This window comes from Hipposideros armiger, unplaced genomic scaffold (assembly GCF_001890085.2).
Source record: "Hipposideros armiger isolate ML-2016 unplaced genomic scaffold, ASM189008v1 scaffold_482, whole genome shotgun sequence".
In the NCBI taxonomy this organism is placed as follows: Eukaryota; Metazoa; Chordata; class Mammalia; order Chiroptera; family Hipposideridae; genus Hipposideros; species Hipposideros armiger.
Window position 1 is genome coordinate 741,564 of NW_017731832.1, and position 19,938 is coordinate 761,501.

At 38.9% G+C, this 19,938-nt stretch overlaps 1 protein-coding gene across 1 annotated transcript in view; it reads right to left on the reverse strand.

The window, feature by feature from the left end:
- Nucleotides 1–313: 313 nt before the first annotated feature.
- The window catches only part of LOC109395761 (signal transducer and activator of transcription 5B-like), a 40,600-nt gene continuing 20,975 nt past the window's right edge, over nucleotides 314–19,938 (reverse strand). The window contains exons 3-6 of the mRNA XM_019667060.1: nucleotides 5,546–5,682; nucleotides 2,769–2,925; nucleotides 1,558–1,647; nucleotides 314–629 (exon numbers count right to left, since the gene is read on the reverse strand). Coding sequence (XP_019522605.1) covers nucleotides 432–629; nucleotides 1,558–1,647; nucleotides 2,769–2,925; nucleotides 5,546–5,682 — 582 coding nt within the window. The 3' untranslated portion in view covers nucleotides 314–431. The remainder of the gene's footprint in view (nucleotides 630–1,557; nucleotides 1,648–2,768; nucleotides 2,926–5,545; nucleotides 5,683–19,938) is intronic.

Sequence of the window (19,938 nt, forward strand, 5' to 3'; positions counted from 1 at the left end):
CAGTGAACACACAATGTGATATATAGATGATATATTACAGAATTGTACACTTGAAACCTATGTGATTTTACTAACCATTGTCACCCCAATAAATTTAATTTAAAAAAAAGACGTTGGTCACCACAAACACAATCCTTAGCCCCTGTACTATCCCAGCTAAGAGAGTTTAAGATTTCAAAACCAGCACTTATAAAATACCTAGTACATACAAAAGCATCGTCGAGTACTGTGTACTAGACCGGGAGCTCCTTTCCAGCAGACCAGGTGTGGGGAGCCTGCGTGACATCCCAGTATCTCCAAAGGCTAAGGCTAGGGTTTACATTCTCCCCCTGCTAAGCCTCAGCCTCCCAGCACTGTCTTCAATGCAAATGATCCCCTGTTACTCCAGAGAAAGGTGACTGGTTCTCTCCCAGTTGGACTTGAGCTTTTTTCTAGTCCTCACTCCCGTCCTCACCCTGGATCCTCAGGCTCTCCTGATACTGGATGATGAAGTACTCTTGAGTCTGCTGCAACTTCTTCAGTTCATTCTCTGTGTCCTGCGTGACCAGTCGCAGCTCCTCAAAAGTCTGGTTGATCTGAAGTTGTTTCTGGGACAGGGTGTCAGCAAGGCTTCCAAGTGGAGAGGTACCCTGGAGACAGATGGGGGAGTGCAGGCAGCAGTGAGGTGGGCGGGGAGGATGGGAGAAAACCTCAGGCCTGAATCCCAAGGAAGAGCCAACGGAGCACCTCTAACTGGGCTGAAACCCCAAAAGCTAAAGTTTGGGTCAGAGGAATTACAAATGTCATTTGTGAGAACTAGTGTAGAGGGAAAGGAGGAGAAACAGGTGACCTGGCACCTTCACAAAGCATAGCAGAAACTTCTCCTGCAGTTCTGGCCTCCACCAGAGTATTCCAAACAGGGTCCATCCAATTCCCTTCAGAGACACTAAAACCCCTCATGTCCAGGAGTCACCTGAGTTTTCCTACTAATGGTGATGACCCCTCATTCCACATTCTTTCGCGAATCCCACGCCACGGACTAGGCTAGGTGCTGGGGACAGAGTGGGGAACAAGGCTTGGGGAACACACATCATCTGTGTCCTCACTCAAGACCTTCTTGTGATGGAGGGAAGAAGGTGAGCCTTTCACAAGTGGCAGCACCCTGGAGACCCCAAAATGAAGTTACAGGGGAGGCATCGACAAGGTCTTTGTGGATCCAGCCATTTAAATGACCTGGTCTGATCCATCCTTCCCACACCTGTCCGAGACGGGGCTAAGCAGAAGTCTTTCCTAAGTAATCTCACCTGAATACAAAAAGGACTTCACTCAAAAATTATTCACTTGGGGTTAACTTAGTTTGCACTTGTTCACATTGTTTCGTGGTTGCAATCTCATCAAGGTTATAAATCAGTAAAGATCAGAGGACAGTCTTCTATTTCTTTTGTGCCCCTGAGGACAATGCTGTTTATAGGGACACCAATAGATACACACGGAGTCATCATGACAAAACTGGGTCCAGAGAGAAGTGGGCGAGAAAGGCCTTCCCAACTCCTCTCCCCATACCCATGGGACACTTACATTGTTGGCTTCCCGGACCAGCCTCTGCTCATTGTACAGAATGTGCCGGATGCAGCGGACCAGCTCCATGGGGCAGCGGTCATACGTGTTCTGAAAGAATCCAAGAGCAGACATCACTTTGTCACACTCCAGGCTACGGGCCTAAACCCACCTTGGAAGACACTTCTGGGACACAATGGTGTAACCGTGAGAAATGCTGCTCCTTTGGTATCAATGAGGGACAAGAAAAGCACATCATAGGAAACCCAACCACAGTCAGAAGGTAAGATTATTTTCTTTCTTGCATCCTAATTTGCCTAAAGTACTAGGGCACTATTTTTGGAAACAAGATAAATTTCAAAAAGGCCACTTCAGAGGAGAAACTAGACGCTACCTGGACTGGACTACCAAAATTACTTCCACCAGTGAAAGGGAGATAGACATTCATTGTATGTCTCCAGTTGTGACACCCTGAGGACACAACATCACTTTTTTAGAATTCTGATCAGGGATGTGTAACCTAAATCAAATCATGAGGAAACTTTACACAAACCCAAAAAGGGGGTATGTTTTATCTTTAAAAAGTAGAGGAGCTGAATTACTTTAAAATGTCATTGTAATGACAGACAAAGAAGGGTTGAGAAGTGATTCCAGGTTAAAGAAAATTTAAGAGACATAACAACTAGATGTGATGTATGATCTTGGACAGGATCACTGCCTGGGGTGAAGGGCATTAAGTCAGTTGACAAAATGGAAATACAGACATAAGGTTACCTAAAAGTGTTCTATCAATGTTAAATTTACTAAATATCATAACTGTACTGTACTATAACTATGTAAGAGAAGGTTCATCTTCTTTGAAAATGGACATCGACGTACTTAGGGGCAAAGGGATGTGATGTGTGCAACTTAACTTAATCTCAAGTGATGAAAAAATGTGTGTGTGTAGAGAGCATCTGATAAGGCAAATGTCAACAATAGGTGAATCTGGACAAATGTCGGGGCTCTTTGTATCCATCTTGCAACTTTCTGTAAATTTGAAGTTATTGTCAAATACCAAGTCTAAAAAAGCCTACAGCCACTGAAACCAAACAATAAGAATTATACATGTAACATGTACCTCAGTAACGCTGGGCTGAAGAAAGGAAAGAAAATCTCTACGGGAAGTACTAAATGAAGGACGAGTCCCTCCCAGGGAGGAGGACTAAATGTGACCCAGAGTTCACACCCACCTGGAGCTGCGTGGCATAGTGCCCCAGCTTGATCTTCAGTAAGAACCCATCTTCCCCCACTTGGTGCTCCGCCTTCTTCTGCAGCTCCTGCACCAGGCCCTCCAGGAGCTGGGTGGCCTTAATGTTCTCCTGTGGATTATCAAGATCTATTGAGTCCCTAGGGGAAAAAAATTACATACATATGTATACAGACATGCACATGAGCCTGTATAAATGCAGCCTCAACGCATCACACCTTTTCTTCGGCTAACGTGATTTCCGCGTAATGCTCACTGCAAATTTTAGGAAATGGTTCAATTCAAATTGACTAGACGCCTCTATTAATCTACCCCTAATCCACTAACTACCTCCATAGACTGTACAGTAAGTAGTACATTTTCTGTTTTTTTTTTGTTTTTTTTGTTTTTTTTTTTTTACAATGCACTGCCTTTTCTCCTTTCCCCTACTGACTTGCTCTGGTGCTTGTGCTATCGGTCTCTAGGAAGGAAGGGAAAGGGAAAGTGCTTTGTGTACATTGGAGGAACTAAGGACTCATAATTTCCTGTTTATAGTTGCCCCCTCAAGAGTGTAAGGGGCATACGGTCAAGACTGTTCTGCTTGTTTTTTTCCAGCCTCAACTCCTTCTGTGTGTTGCTAATTTCAATTAGAGAATTTCTTAAGTAAAGACAGGTGAAACATTTATTGCTATTTATAAGGAGCCCCGGAAATGAGATACTAAGACAGAAGATGCCTGCACGATTTGGGACTTGTAGGCAACACTAACTCTTCTGGGGAACTAGAGAAACCATTCTATGGACCTTGTATTAATTCAGAACCATTTAACGGGCTGGATGGCCTCCCTTCCTTTCTCCCTTCCTTCCTTCTTCCCCCATTCTTAACTTCCCTTCCCGATTCTCTGTCTTTCGTTATTTTAACAACTTAGGCAACAATTGCTATTGGGCAGTACTGTATTACTCAGCTCACTGAAGAAATCAAACAGCTGTCAGATTGAAATACCAATTAATTACTGCTGCCCAGGTCTGGAGCCAAAGAAGGGATCTGGTGGAAGCTAACAGGCGCTGTCGTCTCTACCCCCTGGAGTCATTTAGCCACTAATTTCAGAACACTGATAACAGACTTCATCAAATAATATGCTCACATCTGCACTTGGAGAAGGCAGTAGAGAAAGCCACATTCTAAACGTGTATGCTCTGGGTACTAAATACGATATGTGTTAAATAAAAGCCTGGAGGAATGAGAGGAGGCCCTACACTTCTGTTTTGAATGGCAGTAATGCTCCTAGTCCGAGGAACCCATTCCTGAGAAGATCCAGTCTCTGAGCAAAACTCATGGAAACCAAGTACTGGTTCTTGTACTTAATTCTCTGCTAAGAAAAAAAAAAAAAGATTTTCTTAACATAGACATGAAGAACTGAAGATTTTTTATTAAAATTTTTATATTCTTAAGAAAGCACAAACTAAATAAAATTCTAGACTTATCAGGGTGATCACTTCATAAGTCATATAAATGTCTAATCACTATGTTGTACACCTGAAACCAATGTAAATATTGTATGGCACTGTAATTGAAAAAAAAAATTTTAATCTAACAAAATTCAGATTTCCCTTAATAGCAACACAAGTTTTTTAATATTTGTTCAGTAAGAAGACTAAATGGGACATCTACTAAATGAAAATCTAAATCAACAGAAACTTCCTACTAATGTTTTTCTGAATTCTCCAAATCATTAAAACGGAAAAGAAAATGAAGAGGAAATGGAAAAGCACCAAGCAAGGGGCAACTGACATGCTTACATTTAGCTCCTTTTTTTTCTCAGTTAATTACACGAGGCTGAGATTTTTTTAATTGCCTAGAAAATTGCCTTCCTTTGGTGCTCTCTAGTTCCTGGAGAGAAATCTACTACTGACACACAACTGCAATTATTCCAAGGCAACATTACTGACGGGTACACAGCCCTCCTCAAACGGTAGCATAAAGGCTGTCTGCTCCTGGGCTCTGTCTACTCACGACGGTCTCTGATGAATTTGTCAGATCAGACTGACAGACATTCCCAAGCCCTGAGCAGAGCTGGCGTCCCAGGCCCTGAGCAGAGCAACTAGCTGACAGCCTGCCGCCTGGTGTGCAATAATGTCAATTAAACAGCTTTCTAATCAGTCTACTGCATTGTACTAACTCTAAAAGAGTTTAAAAACAATCCCCCTGCCCTGAATATATAAACCGTAATTTGGAAAAGAAAAATAAACATGCTTGTTAAATCTGCCACTGAGATGTAATTATCGTTATTTTGGTATATCATCTTATAGTCTTTATGTATATGTAAATTACGTATAAATTAAAAAACACCACTGTCTCTATTGTTAAGTTTGTTAACAAAACATTTTATTAAATTATGTGCATAGACATAGCTGCCCCATTCAGCACTAAATTCTACGCGGACAAAGGTTTTAATTTTTTCCACGAACTCCGCTACTGACCACACTGCTAGGCACCCTATAAACACTCAAAGCATCCTTGTTTTGTTTTTATTAGCAGCAATGCTCTAGTATTTTTAGCCAGAATTAACTATTGAAGGGAAGAAATCCTATTTTAAAAATCCCAAGAGTCATTCCATCTTCCCAAAATCAAAGATGGGGTTAAATACCTTTTCATAGGTCAAATAACTTTTTTTTTTTTCTTAAAGATACAAGTTTTGGAGTCTCCATGATGTTAACTTTCCAACCAAAGTTCAATATGCGGTGCTTCATGAAATATGATAGAGGAAACTCTGGCTCACTTACCAAGCTTGGCTTTCAATCCATTGGGATAAGTAATGGCGCACCTCAATAGGGAAATGCTGGCCGTACAGTGCTTGCATCTGGTGAAGGGCATCCCCCTGCAGCTGCTGGGCTTGGATCCACACAGCCATGTTCACAGTCTGCTAAACAAACAATCAGTGGTTTGGGTGTTCGTTTGTCTTTCCTTCCCCTTTTAAATCCACTCAAGTTGATATTCACACAGTTATAAAAGCTAAAGATAAATGCTTTTAAGCCCTTTTGGGTAGACTGAAGATCAGTATTCCTAAACTGCATTTTAGCTCTAAAATGTTTTCAAAATATAGATGAGTGTATTATCACTAGTTACCTAAGCAACAATGCTTTGCACACACAGGGCACAGATTTATCTGGAAAAATACCCCAAGGTTCACCTTCTGAGTTATTGCTAAGGAATTTATGAAGCAATGTTCTGTTAAATTATAGCCTTTAAAAATCTTTCTGACGTAAAAACAGTACATCTCAGCTACGAGTCAGAAACAAAAGCCATTATATTCTAATAGTGGGTAGAATTAAAACACGCCCTTGATTTCAGAAAAACGGTTTTATAAAACTACCATGATGTCTTCTCAGACCCACCCAAGAGTTTTCAATTCATTAGGCAGAAACTCTCTGGGCTTAACAAGATTGTGGCGGCAACATTACTTTCATCTACACAGAAGGGTTCTAACTTGCTCTAACACTCTGATCCATAATGTAGAATTTGGTAGAAAGCAGAGCTATCTTGAATCCCATCTAAAACAATCTGGCTACTGATTTGCACAATTCTCCCAAGAGCTATGCTACAATTAGGGTCCAGTGAATTAGACCTTGATTTTGTTGAATACCAGACTACATATGTGTGTTAGGAAACAAAAATCCAATCTGTTAGTTGTCCGATTGTATAACACTGAGCTATTTATGGAACAAGTCAGTTAGCCAACAATGAGGTGTGGGGTGGGTGCCAGTTACCTATTTTAGACTTGTGCAATGCTATAGAACACTTGAGTAGTGTACAATCTTATTTAGGGCTTTGGGGCATTAAGGCTGGGGTCACTGTAAGATCACCTAAGATATCAAATTTCAATGGCTGTGAGTTTACTGGGAGAAAGACTTGGATATAAGAGCTCTCTTCAGAAGCAATTCCACTTATAATCAAACATCTGGAAGACATTTAATTGTACAACATAATTTTTAATCAAATCTCTAATCTCAAGATTTTGGAAGTTTGGAACAGATACCATAGCATTTTTTCCTTTTTTTTTTTTTGGATGAAAGGTAGAGGGATGGATGGATGGATGGATGAATGGAGGGAGGTGCTTAGGCATTTATACCTATAGAAGAACGAAAAAGGAATGAAGAAAAGAATGCAGGTACTAATTTTTTTTTCTGTTTTAACGTATTTATTGACTTTTTTTCTGAACATGAAAATGTTTCAAGTCTACTACAGAAAATCTGGAAAAGCACAGAAAAATGCAAGGAAGAAACTAAAACTCAAATATGATTCTGCACCCAATGAAAACTTACAAACATTTTGGTTTTCCTTCCAATCTTTTCCTAACACATATTTTAACACAACTGAGATCACATTATATGTAAAGATTTTGTTTTTTGGGGTGGGGCTACAGAATAAGCATTTATTGTCAGAGCACCAGTGATCTGAGAAGGCAGTAGGTTAACACCTTCAAAAACTGCCTTAACTTTCTCAGATCGCCTTAGGGTATTTAAGAGAAAGTCTGGGCGTTCTGGGGTCTGCATGGAGCCTTCCCTCTGGCAATGTTGTTCTCAACCTGGAACAAAGATGAGAATAGCCTGGAAAGAATGCTGCCATGTTAAGGGCCACCCACAGTTCTGTTATGGCCAGTCTCCATTCTTCATGCTGACACAGTGAAGAATTAGAGGTCAGCAAGGTGATTAATATGCAAGCAGGGTTTATAAGTGATACTTCTCAGGGAAGAGAACAGGCCTAGTGGAGATGGAAGAGGGAGAAAGAGGGAGGGAGGGAGAGAGACACCTAGGTGAGGTGGGAGAGAGAGGCCTAAGCAAGGTGTGAAAGGAGGAAAGAGAGAGAGGAAGAGAGGGAGAGAGAGCGCGCGCATGCGGGCAAGAAGGCGCTAGGGCCAGAGCCAGGCACTACTGTGGTTTTAGTGGTAAGGAATTGGAAAGAAGTTAAGATCTTACTATAGCTCTCTTAATGAATAGTTGAACAATACCAACAGATGGAAAATTATCTTGCATCCTGCATTCATTAACTGAATTGACCCAAGAGACAAAAGAAAGAAAATTGTGGAAAAACTTTTCTCTCCTCAGGGACTCCTTTTCAGTCCACCCAAATAAAATAGCATCCTGGTCATTATCCACAATCTGCTTTATTTTTCCTCATGTCATTTATCACTTCCTGACATTTATCACACATTTATTTGCTGTCCTCCCACTAGGGTGAAATCACCAGGAACACAATAACTTTGTTTTGTTCACTGCGTCTTCTCTTGGGCCTAGGCCAGTGTCTGGCACATAAGCAAGCAATCAGTAAAACATTCTGTTCCATAAATAAATGTATACACACAATTTGGTCAAATCTATCAGCTCTTTTCAAAGTTATTATAGAACAAGACATCAGTATGAAATACTAAGGCAATAAATTGAAACAGATTTTATAATTTGGATGACTTTACTATTTACAATGGTCTATTTGTTCCTTAATACATATGCCACAATTTGTAATTTTTCCTTTTAGTTTTTGTTCATTTGTTTTTGTCTATCTTTCCCACTGAACTCTTACAAATAGTGAGGGAAGGAAGCACATTTATTCACTACTGTGTTCCCTGGGCCTCATACAGTGGTTTGCCATGGTAAGTAGTCAATAAACATTTGCTGAGCAATTAAATACATGCCAAATATTTGGTAAATATTTCACGTCATGCTGGCTGAATATTACAGGAGTCTATTATTGTTTTAAGAAAGAAAGACTATGGTGATATGCCACATATGTAGGGGTACTATATAAACATCACACTATTATGTCTTATGTTTTATATTAGTTCTTCAATTTTTATCAAAGAATGTAATACTGAGCTCCTAGAATTTGTCAAAATGTTTTTATGGCTCTAAATAGGAACATGTCAAAATATTTTCCAAAATGCCATTTGAAGAGTAAATAGCTGGAAATATAAGGTGGTAAACACCTTATTTTGATAAATACAATCTACTTTAATTTCACTACATTAAAATGCTTTGATAAAACTGGAAAACACATTCTGCCTACTACTGGTCAAAAATGTAAAATAAAAATACACTAAATAATACAGAATCATTTTTATTTTACTTTTTAACTAAGAATTATATACACATGGAATGAGATGACTCACTGAGGTTATCACGGAACAATTTAAAATATGCCGGTTAGAACACCCCCTCTAAGTACTGTTTTTCTTCATACATGTCAAAACTCTTCACGCCCATCATTGGGCTGCGCCTACACCTGGTATAAGCTGGTTCCCTACCCTTTCTCACCAGTCTTTATCCTGCCATCAACGAATGCTACTCCACATATGCAGGGACTGAACCTTTGGCCTCAATACACGCTCTCTTCTGCTTATTTACAGGCAGCTCCATACTCAACGCGTGATGTTCTGACAAAGGAAATGGTTTGTATCTTTGGTCAATCACCACAGGGGCTTCTTTAAACTGGAAAATGGATTCACAGTCTTATTCTTAGCCAAAGATGAGAGCTATGTGAGCGTTGCCTAGTTGCACTGGGTGTTCATAAGCATTCCAAACAACCCAAACAGCCTGGGATGCAGAATATTGTACTTCCTGGAAGCATCAAGTATCCACACCAACCTTATATATCTGGATGTATCCTAGGAGTCCCAAATAAAGTGGACCCTCAGGCACTTGTTAAAAAAAGCTTTCAAAGTCTAATAGTTCATAATGTGACAGGCTTATTGAAAACCATAAAAATAAATATCCGCTAACATAAATAAATGATAGGAGTGGGTAGGATTTAGGGACAATTTTGACTCAATAATAAATACCTTTTTATTAGATGCTTTCCCTTCTAAAAGTAAAATACAAACCTTTGAAAGGAAAAAGAGCACTCTCTCTGAAGAGCTCCAGAGCACTGTGGCCAAGGTCATGCCATAGCCAAACGGTGGGGGAAGAGAAGGATGGACAACAGACACAACAGAAGACTCCCAATGCAAATGGGCCCGCTGAGTGAAGGAACTATAGCTTGGGGTGGGAGTGGGGGGTTTAAAATGTGTCCATGGATTTGGTTTTCTGGATTCACGTGTATAATTTAAAGCAGTTTATAATTCCTATCCTCCATCCTACAACCAACACTCCATCTCATCCCATCCTAGGGCCAAAGTGTCTAAAATGGGGTTAAAGTTCTGGAGATATGGCAAACTCATCTAAATAGAGTCCTACAAAAGATTTAACCTTACACCTCTGTGTGCCTCAGTTTCCTTATTTTGTAAAAGGGGGATAATAACACTTAACGTCCTTTTTGGGGTTGTTGAAAGAATGAGTTAAATAATATGTGTAAGTGCTTAAGGCAGTGCCTGGCTCATAGTATGTGCTCGATATTATTCTGACTTTTACAACATTACACTTACAAAGGTGACTTCCATCTCTCCATCTCCAATTATTATTATTATTATTTTTTTTGGTGCACCGTTCCCGAAAGTACTGCAATACCAGGTCGATGCATGGAGTGGACGGAGCAAGCTCCTATTATATCTCCCAGCTCCAAAAATCCATTTAATATATTGTCCTCGGATAGAGGATGTATCACATATTAAACTGATAGGAACAGATACTACACTTGATCTTAGCCAAAAGGCCGAGAAGCGATATCCCATCTCCAATTTTAACTTACTTCAACAAACTATGCCTTTCCAAAGTCAATCCTCCACAAAAAGCTCTTGCTCTCCTTCTCCTTAACCAATACCCTGCAGTACAAACTTTACCTTCCTTTTAAAAGATGGTACTGTATTCCCATTTTTTAATCATTTTCACTGGCACAAAGACGTCTGTGGATGAGAATGATGGAGGGTAGAAAGCACCGGGAGGGTGTTCTCTTCTCATCTCTGAATGAGAGGACTAAGAATTGTGAAGGGCGATGGAACAAGACTAAGGCTGCCCTAAGTACAGTAAGTCCTCACTTAACGTTGATAGGTTCTGCAGCTTTAAGAGAAATGACGTATAATGTAACCAATTTTATCATAGGCTAATTGATATAAACAAGAGCTAAGTTCCTATGATATCTCATCAATATTATAACGAAACAACGTTGAATGAAATGACCTGTTGTGTACAAAACTCGAGGAAAAAAAAATGAATCCTATCCCTCCCAAGGACACATCTGACTGCTACTAATTAAAGTATGAATTATTAGAAACAAATATCTTGATTCATCTAATAAATAATTACAGAAATAAGTTTGAAAAATAACATAAAATGTATTAGTGTTATTATCCACCATCCAGATTTATCATTTACTGTTATATACTGAAAACTTACTGTATTATTTATTACAATAAGTGCTTTTATGAATCTACTCATTTAATCCTCACAAAATCCTAGGAGGTAGGCAATGTTATTATCCCCACTTTATAGATGAGGAAATTGAGGCTCAGCAAATTAAATAGGATTGTAAAATGATATAACAACTTTGGCAAACAATCTGGCAGTTCTTCAAAAGGTTAAACATAGTATTATTATATGACCCACAAGTTCCACTCCTAGGTATATGCCTAAGAGAATTGAAACCTATGTCTATAAAACCTTGTACAACAAATATTCATAGCAGCATTATTCATAATACCCAAAAAGTAAAAACAACCCAAATGTCCATTAATGAATGAGTGAATAACAGGGGTATAAATGGGAAAACAAAATGGATACAATGGAATATTATTTAGACGTAAAAAGGAATAAAGTACTGACACATGCTACAACATAGATGAACCTTGAAAACATTATGCTAAGTAAAAGAAGCCAGACACAAAAGGCCACATATGGTAAATTCCATTTATATGAAATGTCCAGAATAGACAAATCCATAGAGACAAAGTAGACTGGTGGTTGCCAAGGGCTGGGGTAATGCGGAGTGACTTTAATTGGTATGGGTTCCTTTTTGGAGTGAAGTATTTGCCCCAGGTCCTACACACCGAGGGGCACTGTCTGGGCTGGACCTGGGCATTCTGATCCCAGAGCCTGTACTTCCACCACAGGACCATGCTGCTGCCTCTGTCTTGAGGACCTGTGGTGGTTGGTCATATTATTTTTTGTACTTTTCTGTATGTTTGCTATATTTCATAATTTAAAGAAAGAAAAGGAGTAAGAAAATAGGATAAGAAACCTAGCACTGTAAGGCTCTGACAGATTTGGGCAAAGGCTTGGTCTTGTTAGCAGAGGGAACGAAAGGCATATAAACACTGCTTCTAAACTGAAAAGTATAAGTCAAGGAATCAGGATTCAAAACTGTTAACCATATCAGCATCATTTAATGACTAAAAGACTTTGGGTAGAATATAAAAAGCAAGTTCCCTATTTGTGTCAACACCAACAACAGTAAATGTATTCAGTGGTGGCGGTTACCCAGTAGTAGGAACTTGGCAAGACAGAAAAAATTAAATAGTAGTAATAAAGGATTAAGGTTTTGTTCATATTAAATTGGCCTAACATCGAGTGAGAATGTTAGAGTAAAACTTTCTCATCTAGAAGTAGGTCAATACCAGAGCCGTCTGCTCTTTTTAAAAAATTTTCTAAACACTGCTTTATAAGCAATAAGGAAGGTGATTCTCTAACAAAGTCAGATTATTAAACAGATGGGAAGAGAACAGAAAGAATAAAAGTATCTGGCTCACAAAGAAACAAGGAAAAATTTGCCCAGGCAACACAGAGATGATAATATTCTGAGAAGACAATCAGTCATAAATCTTTACATCACAGCCAAACCATTGCGTATTATTTTGGGAAGAAGAAAAAGCAAGTAAAGGAGGGACGAAGTTGGGAGGGAAGGATAAGGGAAGGGAAGCTAGAAAGAAGGGGAGAGAGGAAAAGAGGGAGGAGGGAGAAGGGAGGCGCTTTGCTAAATATAAAGATCAAGTCTTAATCAGTGGGTTATATATTTAAAACTCTCACCTCATTATAAGATACCTTGGCCAAAAACACACAATCTCAAAAATAGAGTAGACTCAGACAAGGATCATCATAACTGCTAAAATCATTAGGTGATACTTGTGGGAACAGGATATTCACACAGTGCCCAAGTATTATCTCACATATTTTAATACTTATTATTCACAAAGGGAAAAGGTACATTTTCAGTGGAAAAGCTGGCGGACAACACCTTAACCAAGTAACTGAACATCCCCAACTGACAAACTGATAATTTAGGCCTCCAGATGTGATGCACTGAAAAGAATACACAGGCTAAACGTTTTACCTCTACTTAAAAAGAATCAGACAAATTCAAACTGAGACTCATGAAAGACAGAAAAATGTGGAACTGTTCTAGATTAAAGGAAACTAAGAAGACATGGTAACTACATAATTAAAACAACCACAGTTGTAAAGGACATTACTGGGACAATTAAAAATTAAAATCTGAAATTTAAATTATATTTAAACATGGCCTATATCATGGATATTATTATATCAATATTAAATTTCTTGAGAGTGAAAATGGCATTGAGGTTATATAGGAGAATGACCTTATTCTTGGTAGATATATACCTAAGTATGTATTTAAGGGTAAAAGCATGATGTCTGCAACTTACTTTCAAAGGAGAGAGCGAGAAGGAGGTGTTACCTAAATGCAATAATTGGTAACAACTGGTCAATCTAGGCAAAGTGTATATGAGTTCATTGTTCTATTCTTTCAACTTTTCAGTAATAAAAAAAATTTTTGAATCAAAATTAAAGGCAAAAATTAAAAAATAAAAATGCAGTGAGTCAAGGTTTGACTCTCACCTTGAAATTGACCCTGACAGTACATAGAAATCTGGACTTCTGAGACTGTGCTGCAGCTAGTAGGACGCTGTCCTACAAGTTGGGCTCCCCAGCCTGCAGCTGGAATGCACGTGTGTTATCATTCCCTCTGCGTTGACATCCATTTAGCAACTTGAACAACCCATTGGGAAGAGGCTACATCACTATAATACATTTTCCAGCTAACTAAAAACATTTGCTGGAGCCCACGAATAACAGCCATCTGCAATATGGAAAAGAGATGATTTGAGGCTGCTGTGTAGTCCTCTGTTGGCCTCAGAATTTCTAATGAACGTTAATATCCCTACCCATTTAATACTGTTAATCAAGACCAGCTCATCTTAGAATATGTCTCTTGTACAGTGTGAATCCTGTAGTTCAGGAAATAAAAATTCCTCAGCCACTACAATACTGAGTTTCTGTACCATTTAGATGAAAGAGAATCCTTTCTCTCTTGTTCTTAAGGGTTGTTTTTTTCCTTAAAAAATGGGCAATTTATTAATAAATCTACATGTTTCTAATATTTTCCCAATTAAAGTCCACAACCTCTCTCTTGCAATTGAGAATTATAGTATTAAGTTTCCACTTGGCAAAATTTGCTTTGAAGAGCACCTTTGTACCAGGTTAACTCCCAGGGACAACCATTAGTTAGATATAATATATAATAGTGAGAAACTGGAAATAACCTTAGTGTCCAAAATAGGAGAATGGTTAAGCTATAAAGTTTTAATCTCATGGAATATCATGCAACAACCTAAAATATAATGGCTATGGTGAAATATAATAAGGCCATGAAGACACATTTTTTAAAAAAGTATAAATAAAAGAATGGTAAATGAAAAGCATATACAATATATTGTATATGCAGGACAACCATTAGAGAAAGGTCAAATAGAACTGTGAACAGTTGGTTACATTTAGGTGAAGAAATCTTGGTACGATTTTTTTGTAATTTTCTGTGTTGTTGTTAAATTTTGTTTAGAATGGAAAACCTGAACTACAAATTTAACAGTCATGGGCAACTGGTATGACTCACCATCCCACAGGAAACAAGCATAAAAGGACAATCAAAAGACATAGGAAGGAAAATTTCCCAACGTGACAGTATCCAGGTGATGGCACTTTCTTATAAATTATGTAGTTTTGATTGAAGTAGGGCATGAAATAGTCAAAATTCAGAATTACAAAAAATTTTTCAAATGTAACTATTATTTTCTATCAAAATAGAGCAACTTAATGTGTTTTCAGGTAGTGGTTCAAGATTACTAATAGCTAAGATTAATTTGTAATTTTGACATCTATTTATATACTATTTTATTTAAAGCCTTTAAAGTGCCTTGCGCTCAATAACTGTTCATATTATTCTTCTGTTTAATAAACTCTTCTTCTAGAAGTAGTGTCAAAGTAAATGGCACAAAATATGTTTTGGAGTACTTTTTTTTTTTAAATCCAGAAGAAACAAAAAAATGTGTATGTGGAGAGCAAATGAAAAAAGAACAAAATTTGGGTATTTTCTGAACTTGAGTGCTGAATCTGTAGAAATTCATTATATACTCTTCTCTCTTAGTTTGTGTTATGTTTGAAAATGTTCATACCAAACATTCAGAGTCGCAAAAGGAAAACAAGAAGGTAAAGCAGGACTGAGACCAGGCTGAAGATAAGTGATGGCAGAGGTAGTGGAGTTTGAATTCAGAAGGAGGGTTTATTGTGATTTCTGAAAGAAACATGGAAAATAAAAAAGAATGTTTGGGCAAGTCATATTTCAAGACAAGAAATAATATATACTTAGGTTCATATTTGGCTCTTTTTTCATCTTTGACATGACTAAGCAACTGTCCTTGCAAACTTGTACCAACTATAAATAGAATGAATTGTGCAGAAAAACCACTCAATAGCAGTGCAAAAATTCCTTTTCAGACACTAAGCTTCCTTTTACCCCTAGTGACACACCTGAACACAACTAGCCTATAAGAAGGCCCTCGATAGTTCAAGGGTAACAATTCAAGGCCTCTAGAAGCCTACAAGATCAGATCCCACAAAGCCTTAGCCATTGGGTCCTGACTGCTCCTACTCAAAGGCCAACAGAACTGGGGGGAAATCTCCCTGTTTTGCTGATATGAGCTTATTTTGTGCCCCAAACCTATATCTAATGCCCCAGCAGAGTTTGTCATTCCTCTTGGATTCTTCACTATCTCAGGAAGGTTGAACAGATCAGGCCAGTTTCTATGAACAGGAAAGCAGCACTGTAGGTCAGTCTTGCTAAGGCCGCCCTGAGATAACTCTCTCTAGGTTACACTCTACACCTTGGATGTACAATATCAGCACTTACCCGACCATATTTACTATCGACAGTAAACCTGGGAATGAGACCAAACTGCCCTGGAAAAGCACACCTACCCACTGAACCCAAACTAAGTGCAGAAGAATACAGAATTTCTCCCCTCTTTTCAGGTAGCCGTGTCCTCTGCATTTACCAATAATCATAATCTACTTCATTTTTGCTTACAGATAGTTTTGTGAATGTAAATCCTTTCAAAACACAAAATAGAAAATGAACCTCAATATGTTTTGGTTAAAATAAAGGAAGACTAAAATCTTCTAAGAGAAAAGTGCCTCATCAGCTAGTTCCTGTGTTTGCTCACTGGATGACGTTCCATTTGTGAAGCCCGACTGACTGCAGCTTTCTGAAGATAAACCCAACTTTTAATATAATACTCACTGTGTTTAAGTAAAACAAGTCCTTCAGAAAAGGTGGGCCCAACAATGGGTAGCAGGTGTTAAGAAGCTAATTTTAATTCTGAGATGAAATGACATTTAATAAGAGCTCACCATGTCTCAAAAATCAAAATGTTTGGCCTTGGAGGGAGTGGGGGTGGTAGGAAGGTTATCCAGTATAAGAAGTAATAGTGATATCAGGACATTCAACATTAAGATGAATTAAGACTTTGCACAAAGTAACATTTACTACAGCATTAACACTGGAACTTTGCAATAAGATACAATTCCTTCTGCTAAAACAAAGGACTTTTTTCTGGAAACAGATTCTCTCTTGCAATATCTGTATTAGGGTATCTACATACAACGTAGCACCGTGAACTTGAGTGCATGTTCCAACAACATACAACAGTTGCACTGAAAAACTCCCACCTCTTAACTAACAGCTTTTACCCCGAGACATCAGCCAGGATAATGGCAGAGCCCTTCTGTGTCTGCTCTTTCACAGGCTGCACTGTTACAGGAAGAAGCAAAGAGCACCGATTTCCTTCCAAAAGGTCAGCTGCCTCAGACAGACCAAACAGAAAGCAGCTAATTCTTGCCAACTTCCCCTCCTGCTTCTGCAGCCTGTACGCAATCATGTTTGGTTTCCAGTAAAGCTCCAAAGAAAAACAAAGCAACTGTGCGACCCAGAACCTATGCAATGTAAAGTGCCTCACTTGACTAAACTGCAGACAATCAGATCACAGGGAGCTACACTTTTAAAACAGCAGTGGAACTGGGAAGAGCGACCAGATTTCATGTGGACTTAAACAGAAGGAAAAGGACAGGACTAGAACCATCCTAGACTTTATACTAATGTTCCAGGAGTCTTTACCTAAAAATATAAGGGCATTTTGGCTATCATAAATGTGACATGTAAGGTCCCTAGTTGATTGACATAAAAATAAATTGTTAGCTTTCCTCTTCTTTTTTTTTTTTAACTCTTGAGCGAGCTCTTAACCAACTGAGCCACTCAGCCGGCCCCTAGCTTTCCTCTTCTTAAACTAAAGTCAAATCGTCATCCAACATGCTAAGGCACTGGTTGGGTTCAATGCTGACAATGAGTTGAAGCACATCAACAATAATTATATAGCTTCTTAGATCAGACATGGAGAGAAGACTGTACAACTAAGAAGAAAAAGGGGAAGAGGACAGAAAATTCTTTAGGTAGTAACCCCCAAATAGTTACGGAATAATACTGAAGACCGGCCCACTCCCCAAAAAACATGTTCTTGTGTAGACCTCTTTAAATTAAGTGAGCATCTATGCAGTCCGTCTTTCTGGAGGGAACAAAATTAGATCCTTTTGAATGTAAAAATGAAGAAGGAAAAATGAAGACTTCTTAAGTTTTCTCAGCCAGATCGATTCCTGGCTTAGCTGTCTACATACAACTTAGAAGAAAATGTGACGGGTCCTTTGGCGGGCTCCCGCAGCATGTCAGAGGGCTCCGTGTGGTTTCTGCCTTGCTAGTTTCAGATTGTGGTGGCAACAGAGACATCAGCCTTTTTGTGAGACAAACTCTTGGGCTCAAGATTCTGGGCTTTGACGATGGAAAGAATGTAACCCACTCCACGGTTACCTCATTTGAAAGGAAGACAGTTTAGTAGGGCCGGCTGAGTGGCTCAGTTGGTTAAGAGCTCGCTCAAGAGTTTGAGCTCTGAGCAACAGTGGTTCGAGTCAGCCCGAGCTGAGCAGCCGTGAGCTGCCAACAGGTGGCGGGATGGCTCAGCTAAAAAAAAAAACAAACCAAAAAAAAACAGAAAGGAAGACAGTTTGGGCGTTCAAGAAAAAACTTGTTTGTTATATATGCTAAATTAACCACTGGAGCCCATACCTGAATCCATTTCATGTTGGAAACAAAATAAATGATTACATTTCCAAGCCTTTCCTATATATAACAGCAAAAGAATTAGCACGGAAAGGAGAAAAAGAGAGCACGAGCAGTAGTAGTAATAACTGGAACAGTAGTGATCATAAACATTCAAGGAGCGCTTACTATGTCATGAACTCACGCACAGTTATATGCCCTTTATATGAGCCCTCACTTAATCCTCATGGAAAGGCTTTTTATATTATCCTTGTTCTCTAGATGAGGAAACAGACTTAAGGGCTAGGAAATTTGCCTGCAGCAAGTAAGTAAGGGAGCTGGGATTAGCACCTAGGCTGCCCCCTCCAGGGCTCACTCTCAACCCCAGTAGTTTACTCATTAAAACCCCCTCACCCAACCAAATGAGTTTTTTCCTGATGATGCCTGTGGTTTAACACTACTTTATGATAAGAGCTAGTGAATTAACAGAAACTGTAATTCATAGACAGAAACAAAAAAATTATTTGACAATCCAAAACTGCTTTAAATGGGACACCTTTCCCTAAATAAAGGTCAGAGAACATCAAGATGACAAACCTTCACACAACCAAAGGAAGCCATATTAGGGGTTTGGCGGTTCACCTTCATTCCTCTAAATCAATCAGAAATCAGCTAAAAATCTTTTGATTGTAAAAGGGAGTGGGCGGAGAATAACGAGAACAGTTCTGGGGGTGGGTAACTTTCCAATGAGGCCAAAACCTAGATCCTGACCACTTGTGGTCAGAGTTAACATTGTGACATTTCCTATAAGAAGGACAGCGGTTGTTTACATTTTGTTATATTTGTTCCCAAATTCCTTACTTGGTTTCCATCAGCTACATTATCCATCACCAATATTTACCAGGGAACACCTTAACCTCGGGTTTTGTGCCTACAGAAAACATCTCTCACTAAAGGAACACTAATCATTACTACAAATGAGAGAACAACTTGTGAAATACTCTATGTTAAAGATGGGAGAGTAAAGGATACTGAAGTCAGTTGTCATCTGGTTAACTGTTCAATTATGCTAATAACTAGACATCAACTGACCCACTGCTGACACGCACATGAAGTTACAGACCGAGTAGAAATGATAGATTCTGTGATCACTGATATACACTAACATAAAAATGGAGAAATAACCACGTTACTGTGCACAGTGTACATTCAATAGTTGGCTGAATGGTAGGAGATCCTCTGGGCTCACCAAGCCACGCGACTTAGAAGGAGTCACTCTGATGTGGAAGACAACTCCTGAATGCAACATGGTGTGCCACATGTCCAGGGGAAATTGGGGACAAGGACACCTGGCAATTCCATACTCCTGTGAAAGGTGCCGCATACAGTCTTTATAACGCCTTGAGCTAAAAAAAAAAGAGTCAACACCATACTTGTGTCCTACGCCTTTTATCATTTTGATCATCCCAGTTTTCAAAGATGGAATGCTTGACCTCTCTAGAATTAGAATGTGCTCTACCGACACTCTGGTCATAAGAACTAAAGCAATTTTGAGTTACCTGTTGCTCAACCGCTCCACTATAAGTTATCCCAGGGTGGGAGCTGTGTCGCCTTCATTTTGATTCCCTCAATACAGCACTTGGTACATGGTAGATGTTCAATAATTGTGTGTTAAATTAAATACAATTTTGGTAGACCTCCGTGTTACAAAAAGAACCTAAATGGGGGGAAATGGCTGGCAGGTCAGTTATTTCCTTCAAGATGTTATTTTTAACACTGTGGAGGTCATTAACTTGAATCCTTATTACAGGAATAA